We start from the raw sequence: 21,428 nt of genomic DNA, 5'->3' as shown, positions 1-21,428 counted from the left end.
GGCATAATTTATATGTATATTTGTATATGTATAATTTTCTTATCATAGAACATAATATGTAACATTAAAGATAGAGAAATAAAATTAGTTTTCTTCTTAATTATTCTTATTTTTTATTTTTTTTATTCTCGTTCGCAACAAAATATCCTTAAAAGAGTGGCCCCACAAAAAATCAAAAAAAATAATTTCATCCTATTTTATCGGAAATGTTTTATTTATTATTATAAAAAACTTTTTTTAAAAAAAAAATTTTTTTTTCTCTTATTCGGCCCTTTTTTACTATCCCGTTTAAATAGCCGTGACGTCATAGTTGGCGAATGATTTTTTGTGTGTTAAGACAAATCAGCAAATAGAATGATATTGTAGAGAATCCAAGATCGTAATTTCATAATTAGAAATATTTATTTTATTTTATTTTCTATAATTATAATTACATATTATATATTTTTGTGTTTATTCTTCCGAGTAAGGGACATAGACACCACCCTCTTCAGGGAAAACTTATCTTATTTACCACACAACACGCGACGGTATAACTCGGCGATTGCCTTTTCCAAGTCGTTAGAAAACGAACCAAATGAATTGCTTGTAAGCAGCAAACCGAAAAGATTTGTTTGTAGGCGTGTCTTGCAGAAATTTTTCTCTTGTCTCGTGTATTAAAACGAGACAAAGTTGTTTGAAATGCTCATTCTCAGTTATATATTTTATTCCTAAAAAACAGCGGATATTTGTACGATACATATCATTATTATTTCATATTTTAACAATACTTTTATGTAGCTTAATCATTTTTAAAAAAAATGTGTTTAAGCACATATACCTTGGAATTGTTTGTCTGTAATGCATCCACTTCCGTGCAACAAAAACAATCAATCTCCCTAGTTTCAGTCTTGCAGTTATCGCACTTGCACCATTCGTTTCTCCCATCACGAAAACTTTCCCAATGTTTTACTAAAAATATCGTTTCTCTCTCAGTTACAATGTTTTATTATCATCTTATTTAGTGGTCTCGAATTACAAAAAAGTTGCAGCCCTGTGCCTGTAAAAAGCTCATCAAAAGTTTCCATCTCATTATCACCGTTCTCATCTTCTCCAAAATTGTTTTCTTCTTTAATAATATCATATTTTTCTTCGCTGTGTTTGTGTTCATATATGTGATCTGACTACCAAGCTTTTCTTTCTCCATCTCTCCCTTTCTCTCGAAACTTACATCGCCAATTATGACGTAACAGCAAAAGGTTCTTAATAAAAAGACAATCTTTGCGCATTGATTAAAAGATCAATAAACAATTTTTCGAAAAAAGAATAAAAACTTTATACTAATTGAATAGAATCCAAAGAACAAATAAAAAAAAATCGAAAATTTCGTGGGACCACTCCTTTAAAAAATGTCAATTGGTCTCCTTAATTCTTCTTAATATTCTTATTTTTGTTCTCATTTTATTAGTGGTCACCCTGGAAAAGGGATCAAATATAAAAAAAACATTTTGTTGTTAGCCATGACAGGTACTCCTTCCTTGTGGCGCTGCAGTGTTTAGTGGTTATAACTCTCACACTTACTTCCCTTTGGTGGCGAAGCAATATGGGCGAGTGAATGTTACCATTGTCCAGGATAACCCAAGCCATTTGAGGGAAATTTGGAAGATGGCGCACAGTGTGAGTTGTGGATGTCATAAAATACTGTTACTCTCACCCTCGTCCCCAGTTTTTTTTGTCTTTTTGATATGAGAAACGTCATCTCTCATATCAAGAAGGCAAAAAACCCTGAGGACGAGGGTGCTGCTACTACTTCAGTACGTAAAATATTCTTGGTTGTCAGTCAAGGATCTTATTTTTGATGTTTACTGGTAAGTACAAAACTTTTTCTACCCCACACAGTCATGAAAATTTTGTAAGTGTTGTTTAGAAAGGTATATAGACTTGTTTGTGAACGTCTAAAAAAGATGATTGTGGGCAGTGTAATCAGGTTTAAAGGAGCGAATATTTCGTTAACAGCCCACCGCCATCATTGAGTTTTAAATCGCGCGTCATAGATGTGCTGCATGTTCGTACGTATGAACAACCCAGTAGATTTTACCAACGACGCTGCGAGAAATATGTCTAATCTCGTGTAATTGTACTCATTTACCTCTCCTCAACCCTGTCCTAGGGCTCTTTCACGCCTATGTTATGGAAAAAATAGCTGAGTCATTTTTTGCTTTGCCCTTATATAATTGCATTTTATTCTAAACGTTTTTAAATTTTTATAAAATATTTTTTTAACAAAAACTGTATAGCATAAAAACGGAAGTAAAAACACTCAAAGGGGATAAAAATATTTAAAACCTGTAGATTCAAATAAAATTTACAAATAAATACATATAACTTGCGGTAACATTTATGAATTAAATACGAACTTACTAGCAGAGAGATTGGTTTCGGATTAAAAAAAAAAGAAAATGGAACAAAGGACAGGATTCGAAACACCTATCTTTTTTTCACGACTTTTAAGACAGAAAAAACACTTTCACAGATGTATGTAAATTAAAAACTGCTGGAAAAATAACCGATGATAAATCGTTAAAAAAAAGTCGGCAAAAAAGTCAGTAAAAATATTATTGACTTGCACAAAATTTAACAAATTTCTTGCAGACTAAATTTTGCAAAGGAATTTGATATTCTGCTTTTTATATCAATTCCAACTAACTAAGTGAATATATCCACTCACTGTATCCTCACATTTTTTGAAACGTTTTTGTTCCCACTGCACTATAAAATACGATGGCCCTGAAGGTTCATTGTGCGCACGCACAAATTTCCTCAACGCGCACCATTCCAGGGAACATAAGTGCTTTAATTTACGCGCGCTCAAGTTATAGTCTTGCACGCACAGCTTTGATGCACGCACCATTGTATTAATACGCGCAAGGAAAAATTCATTCACGCCCGCGAGAGCATTTTGGCACAAATTTAATCGATATTTTCCATCTGGTCCTGATTTTGTTAAATTTTCATTGCTTTGTTTGCGGGGCAGGAAACAACATGGCGACATCGTATCTGCCTTGTTTAAGTTCAAAATGTTTTGATAGAGATGCTTTAATAACTTCTTACTTTGGACAAGGCTTTAGTAATCTAGAAATCCTGGGATTCTTAGCAGCACAGCATGATGTGTTTGTGAGTTTGTCTACCTTGAAGAGAACGCTTTCCAAGTTGGGACTGTATAGACGACATCCGGCTAAGATCGAAGACAGAGAAGAAATTAAAAAATTGGTTTCAATGGAACTACTCGGCAGTGGAAACTCAATGGGTATGCCACTTTAAGTACATATAATCATGTATGTTTCTAAACAATCTATGTTGGTGATTAATTTATTATATTCTTTTTATAGGGTACAGAAAGGTTTGGAATGTAATAAAGAATTTGGGGATTCCTGCTAAGCGAGCTACTATCATGGAAATCATGCGAGAATTAGATCCCGAAGGTGTGTCCACGCGGAGGAAAAGGCGGCTGAGGAGAAGGGTCTATACAGTCCCTGGACCTGATCACCTATGGCACATCGATGGATATGACAAGCTCAAACCATTCGGATTCAGTGTACATGGTTGTATCGACGGGTTTTCGCGGAGAATTATTTGGTTAGAAGTAGGTGTAACCAATAAGCAACCAGAAGTAATCGCACATTATTACATTCAAGCTGTGAAACAGAGATGAATGCAGTTCCCCTACGTATTCGCTCCGACGACGGGACGGAGAATAGTATCGTAGAAGCTATACAAATTGCACTGCGCTCTGCTCATGATGATGAATTTCAAGGGTTGGCCAGCTATTTAATCGGGGCATCAACGGCAAATCAACGCATTGAATCCTTATGGTCGCAATTCCGATACGACAGGATTATATGGTGGCGAAATTTTTTTAAGGAGTTAGTAGATTTTGGATTACTTGACTCAGGTAATCCAGTTATAACTGAGTGTGTCAGATACTCTTTCATTCATTTGATAAGGAAAGATTTGAAGGAATTCGCGGAGAGATGGAACAAACATATACTGGCGCCAAGTTCTTTTTCTGGTAAAAAAGTGTGCATGCTAAAAATTCTCATTTTCTATAAAGTTCATGACAGTACCATATGTAACACACGCATCAATGCTTCAAAAGAATACAACAGAAATGGACACCTTTATCTGAGGTCTAGAATCAAGCTGAAACAAGCTTCTAGAATTTAACAGAAATATTGGTATGGATGTAAAAATGATCATAAAATAGTCGAAATATGTCACAACTAAACATTACCAAAGCCTGGTGAATCTAAAATGTCATCAAGGATATTTTGAGTGAAGACTTCTCCATCCATGTACCGTTTTGTAACAGGAAATCGAATCCACAATTCGCATGTGCTCACTCTTACTCTTTCGTTTCCAAAACTGTGATGATTAAAACTGACATCAACCTTCCTATTAGGCAAAAATTTTGACCCTGTTAGAAAGAATAGGAAGTCCTCCAATGTGATGACTTTCGACGACATATTTGGATTTGAATTCAAAGGAGATTCTTCGAGGGCAAGAACATTGACAGCACTCTTTTCTTTCACTCTTCCAAACCCTACTTCATCCACAAAGTTTTTAAGGTTATAAATAATGTCCTCTTCGATTTCGATTTTTCCGGTGTAAACCGCGTTGAAAATTGACTTCACATCTTCAGATGAAACACTTGCATACATGAACTTCTTCATAGTTTCCTCAGGATGCTTGCGAAGGATGTCGAGTACCCCCTCACACGAAAGCCCATTCAGAAATTTTTGTAACTCTTCCAACTTCGAGGAAATAATCCAGTGATGTGAAATGGTTTTCAACAACTCTTCTTTTTCACTAATAGCAGGATTCACTTTTGTGTATCCAAAATCGAATCGCTCTATAAAATCATTCAGGTGTTGGCGAAATGTCTCTGATTCAGTACAGTTACGAATCACTAATAATCTCTCGCGTACATCTACATCAGGGATATCTTCAACTTCACAGTAACAATGTTGAACGCCTACAAAAGTAAAAATAAGAATAAACCTAGTGGACAAAATTTTGTGAATCGATCTTCTAAGTGCCGTATCGACTCACATCAGAATTTTCAATATTTCTCCAAACTTTGAAAATCTATATTAATATGAAGTATACTAAATAATGAACACATAAATTGCCTATATAATAACATAAAACCAATAAGTCATAGATTTACTTTTTTATTTTGCATTAAAACACCCGAAACTTCCCGTCAATTTGATTTTTTTTTCTGATGAAATTTTTCCTGTTGACTGAATGTTATTATGGCAACAATGCTTTGTCACAATTTTTTGATTCTATAGCTCAATTTCGTTGTTTCAATCTTGTTTTTGATAGGTTAACTTTTCCTTTGATATTTTTTAAAGCATTTTGCTTCTTTTATTCATGAAGGCGTGTGCAAAGATTGGTAAAAATTCTCCATCGTGGAGGGGAGTTTCGGGCATTTTGAGACATGTGTACGTCATAAAAATGAACATCCAAAAAATCATTTAATTAGCACATAATAAATTCAAAAATAGGGAATGAATGGTTGTACCTGCTATGTAGCCACTCACTCCTTTACATAATTGCTTTGGGGCATCATATCCATGAAGAAGTGCAACAGCTACAAATTGCCCAAATGCGTAATAGTCACCGCTGTCCACTCTAAGAAGGTCATGCGAAAAAACTTCACTTTTCGGTCTTCCGTATAGAAGCTGGCCACTCACGTTTTCATAAAACAATGTCACTAATTCTCTTCCTGGTCCACCAGTATCTACACCTGCCTCCAAAGCTGATGCACTAGTAAATTCTACTTTCATCTTTCGTAAAGGATTATCAGAAAAAAAAATTTTCATTTTTGTAAGAGTGTCACTGAATAAATATCTCCGTCTAACATTAAAGGTCACTACATTGTTTGCATTCTTCGCCAAAAATGCTTGAGATAACGCTTTTAAATCTTCCTCAAGTGACCTGATTGAGCTAAGTGAACCAGCCATAGCATTTATTCGAAGTTGGCGTAATGCATCCTGATTCGGTCGATCTTCAAAACTCGTCTCTTCGATACATTCTACATCACGGTTGGTTATATCTGAATTGAGGGAGTCAGCAAACTCCTTGTCTTGCTTGCAAGCAAGACAAAAATACAAGTATGTTTTACCGCAAACAACACATATCTTCCGCTGATTGGATAATGCGTTTGAATCATCATCAGAACTGGAATCAGATGAATCAAACATTGGTTCTGTTACCAATAGGAAGTAGATCCTGGATGCTGTCAGACCACGTTCCATTAAATATTTTTTGATTGATTCATCTTTATTCAATTCCTGTCCGGACGAGTCACATAGTCGGATAACCAACTGAAACGTATTCTCATTAAAGAAATTCTTCCCATTATCTGGGAAGAAATATTTTAAAGAGATGTCTTTAAGCTCCTCAAAAGATGGATCGTCTGCCGCCTCAAATGTCGCAAATCTATGTCCACCACCCTCAGACTGCTTAACGGTAACAAAATTGCCACATATGCCTTTTCTTTGGTATCTCACTTGCACTTTCATTGACTTTGAAGACTTAGGTGTATTTTGTTTGTTCGGCGTTTTCTTTTGTATTTGATTCAGCAATTTATTAAGGCGTACTTCAGTCTTCTCCTTTTTAGGATGGGAGGATAGTTGAGTGTCTCCATTAGTTTCTCTGCTGCGTTTAGCATTAGGGTTACTGCCGATAGAAGGGTTGGTGGTGATGGTGGTGCAGCTTGCGGTAACATGACTGTTGACAGTGGTTGTACTTGGTGGTGCAAAAGTACTACTGGAAGGATTTGAGGAGAGAGCTCGCTCTACTTCTTCCCTGACTATTCTTTTCAACAGTGATTCCATTTCTATAAAGAGAAAAAAATGTCAATAAATACACCCTGGCTGACAAGCATAAAATTAAAGCCACCATCCTTATATCAAAGTTCGAGCACATTAAAGCATAAACCTCTGATTTGATAAGGATTTAGATGGAAAAAGAGTGATGAATAGCCAGCAAAAAGATAACATAAAAGCTTCACACTTTACCTCGACAATGTTGTTCAGTATCATGCATGAAAGTGAAAGTGGCTGCTCTGTTTTCGTAGTCGAGAAAATGTATAAAATCCAGACCCAGTGACTTTTTCCGGGTTATTGAATGCGGGTCTATTCAGGTGCGTGGAAGTTCAAATTCGAGGCGCGCGTGGAAAATTTCGCGTGCGTATATTTTAAAGTCATGCATGCATACAAAAATATATTAGAATGGTGTGCGTTGAGTAAAAAATGTGCGTGTGCACAAATTTGTGAGTGCGCACAATGAACCTTCAGGGCCATCGTAATAAAAATATATTTCGGCGAAAAAACTTAGTCAAAAAAATGTGAAGTCGATAACAATAGTCGGTTGGTAAAAAAAGTCGGTAAAAAAAATTAGTGAGTCAAATTTTTACCGATTTTTTTATAGGTAAGGTAAATGCAAAAACTAGTACTTTTTGTCATTTGCCAAAAACAAATGTAAAATTTAGCAAATCCTTTTAGTAATCAAATTTCAGTCATGTCAAATATGATATTTTTCTTTATAATGTTTGTACACACGCTGTCAAATATCTAAGGTGGATGTTTTGTTAGAACCTATTCGTCGCCTGCAATTTTGCGTTTCCTATATCCTTTCTTAGCAATATATCTTTTCCTTCCCAATTCGAACCTCAACTTCTCTGCATCTGTATCGACTTTCAGTTCCGGTACAGGCTGTGGTTTACAATTTGCATCAAGAGATACGAAGGTAAAGATAGCTGAGCAAGCACGAAAACTGCGCCCTAAAAACAAAACAGAAACACTTCATTATAGCATTTGTTTTTCTTGCGCAAAATCAAGCATAATCTGCGGTAGGTTTGACCATAGAGATAATCTGACTTAGATAGAAGCACCTTTCTCAACTGCTTGTGGTTGCAATCCTTGACTATTAGTCCTTCTTCACGAAATATTTTTACCACGATTTTCTGTAAAAGTTTATGCCTACGCAAAAAAAAAACCTATGAAAGCATGAAAAATCGGAGAAACTCAGAGAATATTTTGAAGTGAACCACGGAAATTTACAACAACGCCTGACTAAAGATTTGCTGCTGATCGACTTCGAAAGCTTTACTCTGGTGGATACAAAAGTCAAATGAGCAAACGAAGAATTGCAATAATCGCCGTGTCATGAATGTCCACATAGCGGAACAGCTTACCGAACTACCCGCAGGGGTCTGGGAAGGGCATGCCTACGTAATCAAAAGCTATTATGGTGTAAGATTTCCGTTTGAACTAAATAACCTAAAATCCTAAGTTCTAAGTTTGTTGGAAACTTTTACAAGTAAGAAGTCTATCTTTCTGACTTAAATAAAAATAGCGTTCGAAGCTGCTGGTAAATACGATCTTCAAAATTGGGTCCTTCTTCCCAAAATAATTTTACTAGGCTTTAATGTTGAGGTAGTAATAAAATGATGAAACGGAATTTAAATGATGTGTTCCATTACCTTCAACTATATTCTCACAATCCACAAATACTTCGATGTCTAAAGAACGATTACTGTTGAAGACAGGACGACCCGTTATCGTCATTACTAGACCAAGTTTGACTGGATGATGGAAATCTACCGCCTCTAAAACAAAACTCATCTATGATTTCACTCTGATTAAATCGTTTATATACATCATACAAGTGAACGAAAACCTTTTACGTCTAGCTGATATTATGGATGACATATAAAATGCATATTTTACTACTTTGTCCCTTTTTCTATACGTCAATCACTAAGCCAACACCGTCATATTCCACGTCGTTGTATGACTCATTTTTCATGTTTTTACAATCGCACTCTCATAGATATAAACAATAAAATTTAACGCCAATAAGTAGTGGCTTAAAATAAGATAAAAAGTATTTATATTTTTTAAATGCTTATAAAAGTAAACTTCTCATAAGAGCCACCCTCCAAGGAGCTACCTTAATTAAAGAAATTCTCATGTGCATCAAATTTTCGAGACGTTGCGCAAAAATCACTGTATTTGATTGGTTGTAAATACATGATTTATGATGTTTTTAAGCCCCAATCAACTATGCAAAAACAAGCCGTTGTTTATAAAAAAACGACTTAAGTTGAAATTCTGTGAACTCTTAATTTTAAAGACATGCGATAAAAAGCTTTATTTACCTTTTTATCATAACAAGTGCGCGATCATGAAATGCGCGCTAAACCTGGGTGTGTGAAAATTATATATATATTGAGGTATATAATGACCTTTGAATAAAGCAGAATAAAAAAACATACCGACAGAAGCGGTGACAACATTTGAGCGGCAATGTCGAAACGCAACTATTCCCGCTACATTGTCCATCATTTTCATGGTCACACCACCCGAAGCAAAACCTGCTTTATTGCAATCAGAAGGATGAAGCATAACAATTAACGAAGACTGTGAATAACTGACGCTATGTTGTGTTGATAAGCTGCGCCCAGCTGGCGTTAAAACATTAACTTGACCGGGCGCTGAGTACTCGTCATGCGTCTGCGAAATAAAAATTGAATTAATACTAAAGGGAAACGGTAAGCCTTGTTTTTCTGATGTCAAAAAGTATTGCCGCCTTTGTAAATTTTTTTTTAATCGAAGTTGATTAATATTCGCAAACCTTGATTTTCGATGTTCTCAAAAAAAAATTGAGTGCACAATACTTCGCGCTTAAGGTTAATCTGTTAATTGGTTCCATTCGTCTTCATACAGTAAAATGTCAGCTAAATAGGCCAAAATAGAAATATAGTTTATTTTTATCTAGCGATAATAAGTCTCCGCGAAAATTAGTCAACTCAAGGCACCGCCTTCATGGAAATATTAGAAAGGTTTTATTTCCTACTCACATTTTTTTGTTGAGACCTCAGATGTTTTTGCGTTTCATACCGAACACGACCAGCCTCTTCATCCTCCGGTGTTTTATAAGTCAGAGGGGGCACACTGACTGGACTGTGTGGTGAAGAAATAGTTAGTGGCACATACCATAAGGTCGCTCTGGAAAAAAATTTAAACAAATAATTTCGTCAAGTTGAATTCTTGCTTCTCCCATACTGGCCTTTCTTTTCTGGCATAAAATAACTTAGACTTATTAATTAAAATATTGCCATCCCAATACAAAACATATTGTAACTAAAATATAAAACAAAACCGCACAGTTTATATTCGCTTTGTTGTTCCAATAAACTTTCTTTTTCAACTTTTAAAGAAGAAACGTATGTTAATTGACCGCCTGAGGGCGGTTCGTTATCAGTCAATTGGGGCGCGATATTTTCCCTGATATTACTCCATGTTTTTTTATGGGATTGAATTTTAGTGCACAGCAGGTGTCATTTGATCTCTTGTTTTCGCGAGGCAAAAACACCTTAGGATGAGGAGATTGTTTTTATTCACTCGAAAATTTATGTTTGAGATGACTATGTTCATCAGTCGCTACGTAAGGATGAGTTTATGAGGGTGGTGGCTACTTGTATCGGCGAAAGTAAGACGATGGGGCAGGTCCACGCGCGTAAGGTTGTTGTTGCTTTGACATATTAACTCATTTTATTTAACTAAGAAAAGGTTCCCTGGCGGTTGCACCAATGTGTCACCGTACAAATATTAAATAACAAAATAAACAATAAAATTCTCCATGCCTGTTCGTAAGTCTCCGTTCTCCTTTCAAAACATTTTCGGCAAAAACAAAACACTGAACTTCTAGAGAATGCATAGAAGTGTAACTCATTTCAGCATGGATCTGTGCTATTTCTCCAACAAACATTGGTTCCATAAAATCAGTTCTTTCTACGCGAGCAAGTGCAGCATAACATTCCGGATCTAAGAAATTACGTTAACACTTTCATAATTCTAAGGCGCTACTAAATATTCACTGCTTCTTGTTTCGAGAAACACTATATTCGCCTTCAAACATTCTTAAATATTACAAAAGAGGATTTCGCGTAGAAAAAAACTCGGGAATAGACTTGGTGCGACTCGATACATTTTGCAAAAATAAACATTAGGAAGAAGATGTTGAGAAGATATAAACACGCAAAGCACGAAGAAATGTGCAACATTAAAGCACGTAGAAATGTACGGCAAGGTATATAAAGCATGTGGACAGGCAAGTCACGTGAAGCACGTGGACAAGCAAGTCACGTTAAAGACAAAAGTCCACTTCAATCTTTAAGCACGTCGGTTCAAGGCGCAGGCATTAAAGTGCTGACTATTATTTAAGAGCACTCTTAGACGCGCTGATCGTTTTGAAAGTCAAAATAATATTGAACTTTAAAGAGCGCTGTATTTGCTTAAACGTAGAATGACGTAATTTGATGATTTCCACTAATGAATTTCCTAGAGTCGCCACCATTTTGAGTCTGTGCGCGTATTTCTGTTTCCGGTGGACATTGTGCCGCTTGAACGACGACAGCGCAGTGCTAAGTACGCCGTGCTTTGCAATCGAAGTGGACTCTCGCTTTAAATCACGTGGTCTCGCAACTTACATAACTTCGTTCATTAAATTTTATTGAAGACCTTTTCCAAAATCAGAGCAGAAGCAAAAAATGGTTAAACGGATTCATAGAAACGTTGATTAAAGGATGGTTAAAAGACTTCGTGCATAAAAATAACAGTATTAAACCTACCTAAAGATTCATATAAAATAACTACATACTTTTCTTTAGTTGGAATTCTTTGTTACAGTGACGTGTAGCAACGATGACACCAGCTTCTTCGATTAATTTCAATATAGTTCCTCCGTGTACGTTACCAGCCAAATTCGAATCATCTGACAACATAACACGACTAACTTCTATGTTAGCCATAACTTTTTCTATGTAATAAAGTCAAATTTTGCGGGTACTTTATTTCGGGAGTCAAAAAAAAACATTTTGCTGGTAATAGTTTCTGCGGGTTAACTTTCTTGAATGACATAAAAAAGTTATTAAATAAATTTGATAACCGTGATGATTTTCTTATATGACTTTATCCGACTTTTTTCTTCGTGTTATAAATTTTTTTTGTCACCCTTGAAAAAAAATCATTTACTTCTTGTGATTTTTTGTTCGCGAGTATTTATTTTCACCAATGGTACATATTGAAGAATATTTTCTGGTTACTTAATTTGGTGTATTTAACCAAAATCCATTAAATATTGGTACCTTATTACAATTAAGGTACGAAATTAAAAGGCTTAAAAAACAACACAGCTATAAACAGATAAGGTATACATGAACTTCCTGATTGTGGAACACACGATCAATAAAGAAGGGTCAAAAAAAAGTTTCGGAACTAAAATGAAGAAAGCACATCTTGTTTCTAAGTACAGAAAAAAATACTAATGCATAACTTTTGACTGGATTTGCAAAATTAAAAGTGCACGTGAGATACCTGGAAAAGTCAAAATATACTAAATTTTTTAATGTTAATCTTAACGCCATGTTGTTTAGTACCAAAGTTTAATGCAGCTCAACTGTGAGTCGCCAAAATTGGAGGATTATATTTCTGCGTTAAGCCTTCATGCAAAATGCATCAAAAATTATATCAGTTTCATTTTAGATGTATTAGCGCAGGCGTTAAGGATTTCCAACGTATTTCTATCATCATCATCATCATCATCATTCTTGGCTTAACGTTCGTTTTCCATGCTAGCATGGGTTGGACGGGGTACATTAATGACCCTCTTCCAATCTGATCTAGACTGTGTTAGATCTAAACTCAACTTCCTCTGTATCAAGTCTGTCCTTATAACCTCCTGCCAAGTCTTTCTCGGTCTGCCTCTGGGCTTTACCCCAGGAACTATAAAGTCTCTACACTTTCTTACCCAATTATCCCCCTCCATTCTTTCCAAGTGCTCCAGCCAATTCAATCTTCTTATCTGGATAACATCTATTCTACGGATACTTAGCCTGCTTCTTAGCTCATCTGAATTCTTTCTGTCTCTCAGACGGGTGTTACACATCCACCTAACCATTCTCGTATCATTCCTTTCTAAACGGTCAAGATCTTCCTGCTTCACTGCCCATGTCTCACTACCCTACAACATAACACTTCTTACACAGGCCTCATGCAACCTACCTCTTAGCTCAATTGACAAGACTCTGCTACGTAACAGAAGTTCTAAACTGTTGTAAGAAATAATTTTCAGGAATTTTTAGAATAGCAAGTTCCCCAATAATTTTTGTGGGAACTAATTTTCGCAGAATCGATAGAAAACTGGCGAGAACATTAATTCCCTTAAGGTAACCCTATGAGCAACATAAGACTCAATACAGCAACAAATAAGCTACAGCCAAGTGTGAAGTGAGTGGAAGAAAGAACATATTTCCACTTCGTTTACATCTTTTGATGGCGACGTACGTATATAGAACTCTGCATGCCTTACATCGTTGTTGTTTGAAACTATTTGTTAGTTGTTTTGACATTTGGCAGTTAAAAATAAGGTAAATGCAGAAACAATCATAGGTTAAAAGTTTGAAACAAAAAAAAAAAGCGAATTTAAAGAGATAAATATTCGCGGGTTTGATAGAAAACCTATCAAAGAAGTCAATCGTCTCTACCAGAGGGGGGAGGGGGGAGTTTAATTCACAATCATGTAACAGTCCTTTGTGTTATCTTTTCTTTTCTGTCCTCACTTTTTGTTTTCTATGCTTTTTTAAAAAAAATTGAACGCTGAATTTTAATGATAAGTTCCAAAATTGAACACTTTATTCTTTCAACATAATGACTGTTTCAGAGTATAAGTCATTAGTGCAAGCCAAGAAATAAATAAAAATTATTTAAAATGCAGATGAGTTAGAACAATAAATGAATTCTCTGTGACCTGACAAAAAATCTGTCTAATAATATAATAATAACTAATTATCACATGGTAAACAAAATTCATTTTTCTCAATTTCCTTGATTTATATAGGTGCCTTGCAATTTTTTTACTTAAAAAATTTTTTTTTCACTTGCATATAATATTAATTTTCAGTTAAAATACGGCGCTTAATTTCGAACTAAATTCAGTTAAATTTAACTTTGTTATTGGCAAAACTGCAGGGTTTGTTGTCTTTGTTATAGTCTCAATGTTCTGAGAGAGAAGTGTCATTTGCTTTCTTTTTTAATAATTTGTTAATAAAAACATTTAAAATGTTGTTAGTTGGTTCGGTACATTAAAACATTTGGTACGTTCGTATGCTAGGCTTCATATTACAACAGAAGAATTAGCATAAAATTGCTAGCTAAACGCTTTTGGAATATTGCCAAATGTGATGAGCATGTTCTACACAAAGCTAATAAATTTGTTTAAGTGGTCAATATCCACCCATAATATTATTATAAAAAATTCACCTGTATGTTTACTGGTAAGAGCAGTAAACCTCGCCGAATAAAATAACATTTATCATTTGTTTTGAATTTCTTCCACCATATTTATCGGGTCATGGTCAAACGTACTTAAACTAAAAATAATAGAATGGTATCAAAACTCCTTTCGTAAGTACAAGTTACTAAATATTCTTTTTACATCATCAGCACTTTCTTCCTCGCGCTCCGTCAAAACAAGATGGCGGATGAAGAAGACGAGGATGTTTTGGATTCTTGGGAAGATGCCGCAGACTCTGGGGTACAAATATGTTATTTTATCTCAGGAAAAATATATATGTGCTCAACTGTTAAATTAGCAAGATGTTTTGATGTGCATTTATTTTTTAAACAAATTTTTGTCCTTCTTGACTCCTCAAACAAATGCTGACTAAACTGGGACAGCTCTTGAATTAAAGTGATTCATTTCTATGGATTGCCTCCAGGATAATCCAAGGGTACTTGTCACAATGCTTTTTAGGCCATCTTAAAAATTATTTTTGGTTAGAGTCATTTATATAAAAGTTGGTCATTTGGTCCTTTGGATAAAAAATTTTTTTGAAGTCCAATAAGTCACAGCTGAATTATATTCTTCCTTTTCAATGTAAGCCTGCTATACTTTTACCCTACATTTCAAGTTTTATTTTTTTAAATCAATGTTGTTTTTGTCAATGAGTTTGTTTATAAATCACTGGCGCATTGTTGTTTCCAGTGGACATTGAGCTGCTTGGGTGCACGGCAAATACGCCATGCTTTACGATCAAAGTGAACTTTCGTCCTAAGTGGAAAACACAATATACATACTTTGCTCTATAATGTGCAAAAATGCTGATGCGTAAGATAAATTGATTTCGTTGGTTCGCCACGCAAAAAAAGAATGAGACCCAAATTTTACCATTGTTTTGTTTATTGCTTTTGCAGATTTACTGACCCCCTGACTCGAATTTTACCTTTAAAGTGAGTTTGAATGCTACCCAATTATAATTCACTCACCTTTACACATCTTTTCGTGGGGTTGAAGGAAATTAGGAGCTCTCAACAAATGATTCTTTTTTATCAGCACTTAATGACTGATAAAAAATAAAATATATAAAATCAGTTATTTTCTAAGTAACAACAGATAGATAGATAGATAGATAGATAGATAGATAGATAGATAGATAGATAGATAGATAGATAGATAGATAGATAGATAGATAGATAGATAGATAGATAGATAGATAGATAGATAGATAGATAGATAGATAGATAGATAGATAGATAGATAGATAGATAGATAGATAGATAGATAGATAGATAGATAGATAGATAGATAGATAGATAGATAGATAGATAGATAGATAGATAGATAGATAGATAGATAGATAGATAGATAGATAGATAGATAGATAGATAGATAGATAGATAGATAGATAGATAGATAGATGTGCATATTTTACATGGCTAGCCTCACAAATATCGAGGGATATACCCTGTCTATTATTTCCAGGAGGGGCCATGGCGTAGATGGAGAGTCCTAGAGTATTTAATGCTCATTTTGAGCTACGCAGACCCAATTAGAACCCGCGCTCTACTAGACAACTCCCAGCAACATCCAACGGCCCACACAGTGTGCCATCTTCCCAATTTCCCTCACATGGCTTGGGTTAACCCGGGGCTATTGTAACATTCACTCGCCAATGTTGAATCGCCGTCAAGAGCTATAACCACTAATCTCCGGCGCCACAAACAAAACGTGATATAGCTATTTCCAGATGAACATCTATAATAGGAAGATACTTATCAAATAATTTCCAACAATAGTGTAGTAACAATATTAAAATCATTTATTTTGGGGTCCTTGTTTTTGCAAAGATATGGGTTTAACATGCCACAAAATTTTGTCGGTAGGGCCTAAATAAAATGTTAAAAATTATCAGCTAAAAAAAATTTTTGTTGTTGTTTTTGCCCCTTAGGTTAACGTTGAACAAAATACAGCTTAGTTTAAGCTCCATAGGATCGTGTTTTGATTTAGCAAAAGAAATTTAAAATAAAGATGTTTAGTAATTGACGTTTTTGACCTTCTGGCTCTAACAACTGCGAGGCAGGCGGAAAGATGCTAGAGCTTGCTAAAGAAAGGTCTTTTTTAGCCCATTATTATTTATGGAAACATTGTTGAGGCTTTAAACTATTATCCAGTGCAGATGAATAATCATTTTTACCTGTTGAATATTTTGCAATAATAAAGAAAAATGTATATACTGAAATCGAAATTTATACATGTGTATAGTATTTTTTTAAATATCAAGTTTCAATATGCGAATTTTATGTGAAAAGTCAACATTATGCATGCTTTTGAAAGTTTAACAAACTTGTCTCTAGCATGCCCTATTTTTTCCATTAAGGGAAACTTACAGAGCTGGAAATAAGTTTAAAGTTTTTAGGGGACTCGAAGATACAGTGATGGTCACTGGAACACTGTCACACATTATTGATGTCAGTCACAAAGAATATCTCAATTATTACTTATAACAAACATGCCAGTATAAACACATGAGTGGAAAATGAAAAAAATGGCTGTTACAAGTAAATCATAGAAATATATTTATAAAAAATATATAATCTTAGCTAATATATACTCTCAGCTAATGGAAAATCTCGTTAATTCAACTTTAATGAAAGACAATGTTGAATATTTCAATACTTACATAAAACTTGTTTGATAATGACTAACATATTTAAAAATATATATATGTCGTTTTCACAAAAAAAAAGAATGAAGAATGAAACATGTTGTTTGCAATTTATCTTAATTTAAAAAAAAAATTCTGATGCCAGAGTCTAAAGGCTTATCTCCATTAGGCGAATTTTGGTCGCTCGGGCTCTAGCTATCCGAATGGACAAGCGACTATTAAATCTCCATATACCATAACAAAGTAAGATGAGTGACAAAAATTTAAAGTGAGAACATTGATTTTATTTAAGTCATAGTAAATTTTAATATTACCTTTGATGAAAAAAATGTGGAAGTTATATACAACAGAGATTGAAAAGTTTTATGAATGTTATTATATATTTTTTTGAAAAAGCTTTATCAATAAGAGGCCCCAGAGTTGTAGCCAACTGCCTCAAACCCTAAAAAAGTTCAAAACACATACCTGAAGTAAGAAATACTATATATACTTGTAAAAACCCATTTTTAAATAAATTTTATATTTTAATGTTCATGATCTAATATTATTTTGGACTAAATTTAATATAGGATTTGGAGAGACGTATGGAAGAAAGAGAACGCAATTTGAAAGAAGGAGAAGAAGAAATGATGTGGTATGATATTTGTTTGATTTATTTATTTAAATTTATTAGTTTCAGGATTTTTTTATGTTTTTTTTCTCCAAGATTTCAAAAAGCACCATGAGAATGGGCCATAACGAAAAATTGCTGATTTTCCACTTTTAATAATGGAGCAAAGTTTGGTTTCACATATAAGCTGTATGTTTTCTTAGTGATTAATACAAAATGCTTGAATCCAACATTTTTTAATCTCATTTAGTTCTGAACAAGGCTCTATAACAATTTTGAAATCAGAAAACACTGGAAGAACTGAGTACACACCTCAGGTAAGAAAGTATAAAAAGTTAAAATCTTGATACTTTCTCAAGTTGGAATTCATATGATTTTACAGGTGGTAAAACAAAACACTAACTCGTGTTAAACAAAGGGATAAATTTTCTGATGTTTAAGCACAATTCCAGATTTTGGTTGGCTAGCCTTTACTTTTATATAATATGATTTTCCGTTGTTTGCAAAAATATTTTGAGAGCAAGCTTTAATAGGTGCTGTAGTCATACTCAAAAATTATAAAATCAGAATTGTAAAAATTGGAGTGAAAATTTGTGAATTGGCTGGAACGAGTAAGAAATCACGAAAATTATTTTCACAAATCTCAGTTCATCAACTTGTTTATAAAGTGACGTTTATTTTTATGGTGCAATATATTATGTAATTATTTTTTAGATTAAAATTTTGAAGAGGTCAGGTTTGAATAATGTGAAGACCAACAAGCCTAAAAATAAAACAGAAGCAGAGCTTAAAAAGGCTTTGAAAATGCGTGAAGCCGAGTACCAAGCTGCACGGTAAAGAGATTTTTGTGTTTTGTATAGTGGTGCGTTTCCAAACTGTTTCCAGGGTGTCAGAAATGCCAGTGAGATCAGCTTTGGATCATTTAAAACTTTAATCAATTTAAACTATTTTCGTTTTTACGTTCATGGGTAAATGATTTGCATCTAGTGGACCATAAGCTTTAGATAAAAATACATTGGTAATAATTGCTTTAAGGTATTCCTCAAACTTTGGGTATTTTTGTATTTAAAAAATGCAATAAAATTTTAAATAGTGAACGATTTTAAATTATCCTGGTTTTAGGAATCGCATACTTGGTGAAAATTATGATGAAACAAAGGCGAGATTAGAACAAGATGACGTGTAAGTTGTTATCACACCCTTTTGTTTGCAACCGTGGAGGTTTCTATCTCCTTTTGTTTGTAACCGTGTATGATTCTGATCATAAAAAGTGTTCTCTCTTTTTAGTAAAATATCAATTATCAAAAATACAACTCGCGCATCACCCAACTCGCCATCATCACCAGTGAAAGTTTTAACTCCGCCTGAGAAAATAACTCCCAAAGCATCAGATTATGTGATCCGCCAACCTAGGTGAATTTTCATATTATTTTTTTCTCTTACTTTTACTTTCGCATTGACTCAGAAATAGTTCATACATTTTTGTGAGTTTAAATGTTGGACTGATTTATCGTTTGGACGCTTTTAACTTTAAAATCTTTGTTTACAAGTCGGCATTCGTCTCCGATGTGAATTAAGCCTGAAATTTGGAAATGTTTTCGAAGATTTTATTTTAACAATTCTAATAATACGTATTTTCCTTTCAAGTGGACCAGACGAAACACAAGGGTTTAAATTATCAAGATGATAACGAAGAAAAAAATATAACGTGGTAGTTTGTCTATAGCTCGTCGACGGGTTGGTCGAAATAGTTTGAGGAGTTGATATAGATGGATCATATTGAAGAATTGATATAGATTACCACGTATCGATTTCGAAAAGATTGCGCCAGGCGAACCCGGAAATAAAGCATGCTGGATAATAGCAGCACCCACAAAGCTTTGAGTTTTGTTCAGATGCTAAAGAAACTTGACACCATAAAAAGTATAAGAAGTAGCATCTTGGTACGCTTCTTTTTTTAAATTGACCGAGATCGATATTTTTATGATTAAAGTTATTCAATCGTTAATGACAATTAAAAAACTTGCAATAAGGCAAGTCCCAACCAGTAGATTTTGAATGGACGTTAGACAATTGTTCAACTATATATCTGCTCGCTATTTTAAAGTCGTGATTTTCGCTTCGAACAAAATCAAAACAACTGAAAACAGGCCAAAATGCGTGCTAGGTGTCTGCTAAAAACGTTTGAGAGAAAAAAGGAGTTTCCTGTTAGAGGAATATTGGTTTTGTGACGATTTGATTTGTCAAGCTTGCGCGTAGTGAAAAATTTGACCAAAAGAAAAATTTGAGAGCAGAAATGAAATTTTATCTCTTATTAAAGAAAGGTGGAAACGAAAAATTCAATCTTTTTTTCTAGAGAAATATAGATCCAAGCCTCAGCGAATATAATTTAAGATTTTGAAAAAAGCCTAAAATTAATGCTTAACAAAAAAAAATCTTTCTCAGGGTATCTGCCGGAAATGTAAAACCTTGAAATCGGACTAAATAACATTGAAATTCTTGATTACCCACGATAATAACCTTGAAAGATAAATATTTTTCGAAAAATTTCTGTCTGATTATGAAACTTTACCATTTAACAGGATGTTGTGTTTATACTTTTCCGTAACACTGCTGTTGTATCTACATATTTTTCTTGCGTGCATCGGAATGTTGAAATATTGCAAAAATTATATAAAAAAAAATTGGGAAACGTGAAAGAATAGTGAAACAAATTGGAATTCTAAAAAACACGTTGGCAGACGCCCTGTTTAAGTTTTCCTTGTTTTCAAGCTAATTTCGCCTGCCTGCATTAAATTTTGAATTCGTGAGTAATTTCTTTGTCTAGAAAATCTTTTTTTTTTATTCGTTTCTTGTAATCTTATATTTTGTAAATATTTTTATACCACGAGGTTATGGTTACAGATTACGAAAAACATTTTGTCCCCAACCGAAAGAACTGGATTGTTTAACAAAAAATTGGGAGTTCGGAATATCACGGAGTACATAATATCTGCTTGCGCTTGATTTTTTATCACGTAAACGCTGTTTTGGGCCAAATGTGGTCCAAATGTTAAAACTGCTTCGTAGACGACAAAATTATATGACAAATAGCAAGGAAGCTACATCTTTTTAATATTAAGTGACTAATAATTATTTGTTTGGATTTACCATGAAATTAGTTTCTTAGAGTTATACGCCGGTGTTTGAAATGTAAAATTATTTTCTAATGTTCAAATAAAATGCATGGGTATTAAAGTTTGCTAGCCTGGATTCCGACCACTCAATTAGGTAAACCGCACATGTATTACCGTTATTTCTAGCCTGGTTAACTGAGCTTTCTTCGAGGATATCACAATTCAGTTTCTCTCGAAAGCTTAGCCATAAACGACTGTGACAGAGCAAATCCCTAAATATTAAATTCACGAATTAACATAAAACAATTCCTCAGGCCAAAACTCGATATCTTATTCTTAGTACGAGAATTAATTATACTTGTTCGGGTAAGTGAACAGTATATTCCGAGTAAAGAACAATAGAAGTAACCAATCAAGAAGCGCAGCCAGCATTCTGACCGAAGGTAATTCGTTTGAAGCCGGTGTAATTTTCCCACCTTAACTATTCCGATTTCCTGGTGGTAAAAAAATGCTGGGTCTACTGGCTAGTATTTTTTGTGTATATTAAACCGAACGTTTTCAATGACCCCTCCTCGCATTTTACAAATACATTCAACGATCTCATACAAATTACGATGCTACATAATCAACGCTGATGTCGCAG

At 34.3% G+C, this 21,428-nt stretch overlaps 3 protein-coding genes across 5 annotated transcripts; 1 reads left to right on the top strand and 2 right to left on the bottom strand.

Annotated features, from left to right (window-relative positions):
- Positions 1–2,190: 2,190 nt before the first annotated feature.
- On the bottom strand, positions 2,191–7,408 carry LOC130640904 (uncharacterized). The gene is made up of 4 exons (XM_057447502.1): positions 7,068–7,408; positions 5,567–6,886; positions 4,271–5,011; positions 2,191–3,214 (listed from the first exon to the last, which is right to left on the bottom strand). The coding sequence occupies exons 1-4, from the start codon at positions 7,093–7,095 to the stop codon at positions 3,087–3,089; spliced, it is 2,217 nt and encodes a 738-aa protein (XP_057303485.1). The 5' UTR covers positions 7,096–7,408; the 3' UTR covers positions 2,191–3,086.
- A 136-nt stretch (positions 7,409–7,544) lies between these two features.
- On the bottom strand, positions 7,545–15,446 carry LOC130640905 (cytosolic acyl coenzyme A thioester hydrolase-like). Of its 3 annotated transcripts, XM_057447503.1 has the most exons (8): positions 15,381–15,436; positions 14,376–14,485; positions 11,716–11,874; positions 10,700–10,880; positions 9,914–10,061; positions 9,329–9,566; positions 8,534–8,659; positions 7,545–7,831 (listed from the first exon to the last, which is right to left on the bottom strand). In XM_057447503.1, the coding sequence occupies exons 2-8, from the start codon at positions 14,422–14,424 to the stop codon at positions 7,647–7,649; spliced, it is 1,086 nt and encodes a 361-aa protein (XP_057303486.1). In that variant the 5' UTR covers positions 14,425–14,485; positions 15,381–15,436; the 3' UTR covers positions 7,545–7,646. The 3 variants fall into 3 exon arrangements, with proteins under 3 accessions (XP_057303486.1, XP_057303488.1, XP_057303487.1); XM_057447505.1 differs by lacking the exon at positions 8,534–8,659 and having other exon boundaries at positions 15,381–15,446; XM_057447504.1 differs by lacking the exon at positions 15,381–15,436 and having other exon boundaries at positions 14,376–14,500.
- On the top strand, positions 14,532–20,906 carry LOC130640908 (SUZ domain-containing protein 1-like). The gene is made up of 7 exons (XM_057447507.1): positions 14,532–14,649; positions 17,629–17,693; positions 17,920–17,986; positions 18,384–18,502; positions 18,792–18,851; positions 18,957–19,082; positions 19,317–20,906. Exons 1-7 carry the CDS (start codon positions 14,590–14,592, stop codon positions 19,354–19,356), a joined length of 537 nt encoding a protein of 178 aa, XP_057303490.1. The 5' UTR covers positions 14,532–14,589; the 3' UTR covers positions 19,357–20,906.
- Positions 20,907–21,428: the final 522 nt, after the last annotated feature.

The sequence above is a fragment of the Hydractinia symbiolongicarpus genome, chromosome 4 (genome assembly GCF_029227915.1).
Source record: "Hydractinia symbiolongicarpus strain clone_291-10 chromosome 4, HSymV2.1, whole genome shotgun sequence".
NCBI lineage: Eukaryota > Metazoa > Cnidaria > Hydrozoa > Anthoathecata > Hydractiniidae > Hydractinia > Hydractinia symbiolongicarpus.
Note: the sequence above shows the minus strand (reverse complement) of the source record. Positions and strands in the feature narration are given on the sequence as shown.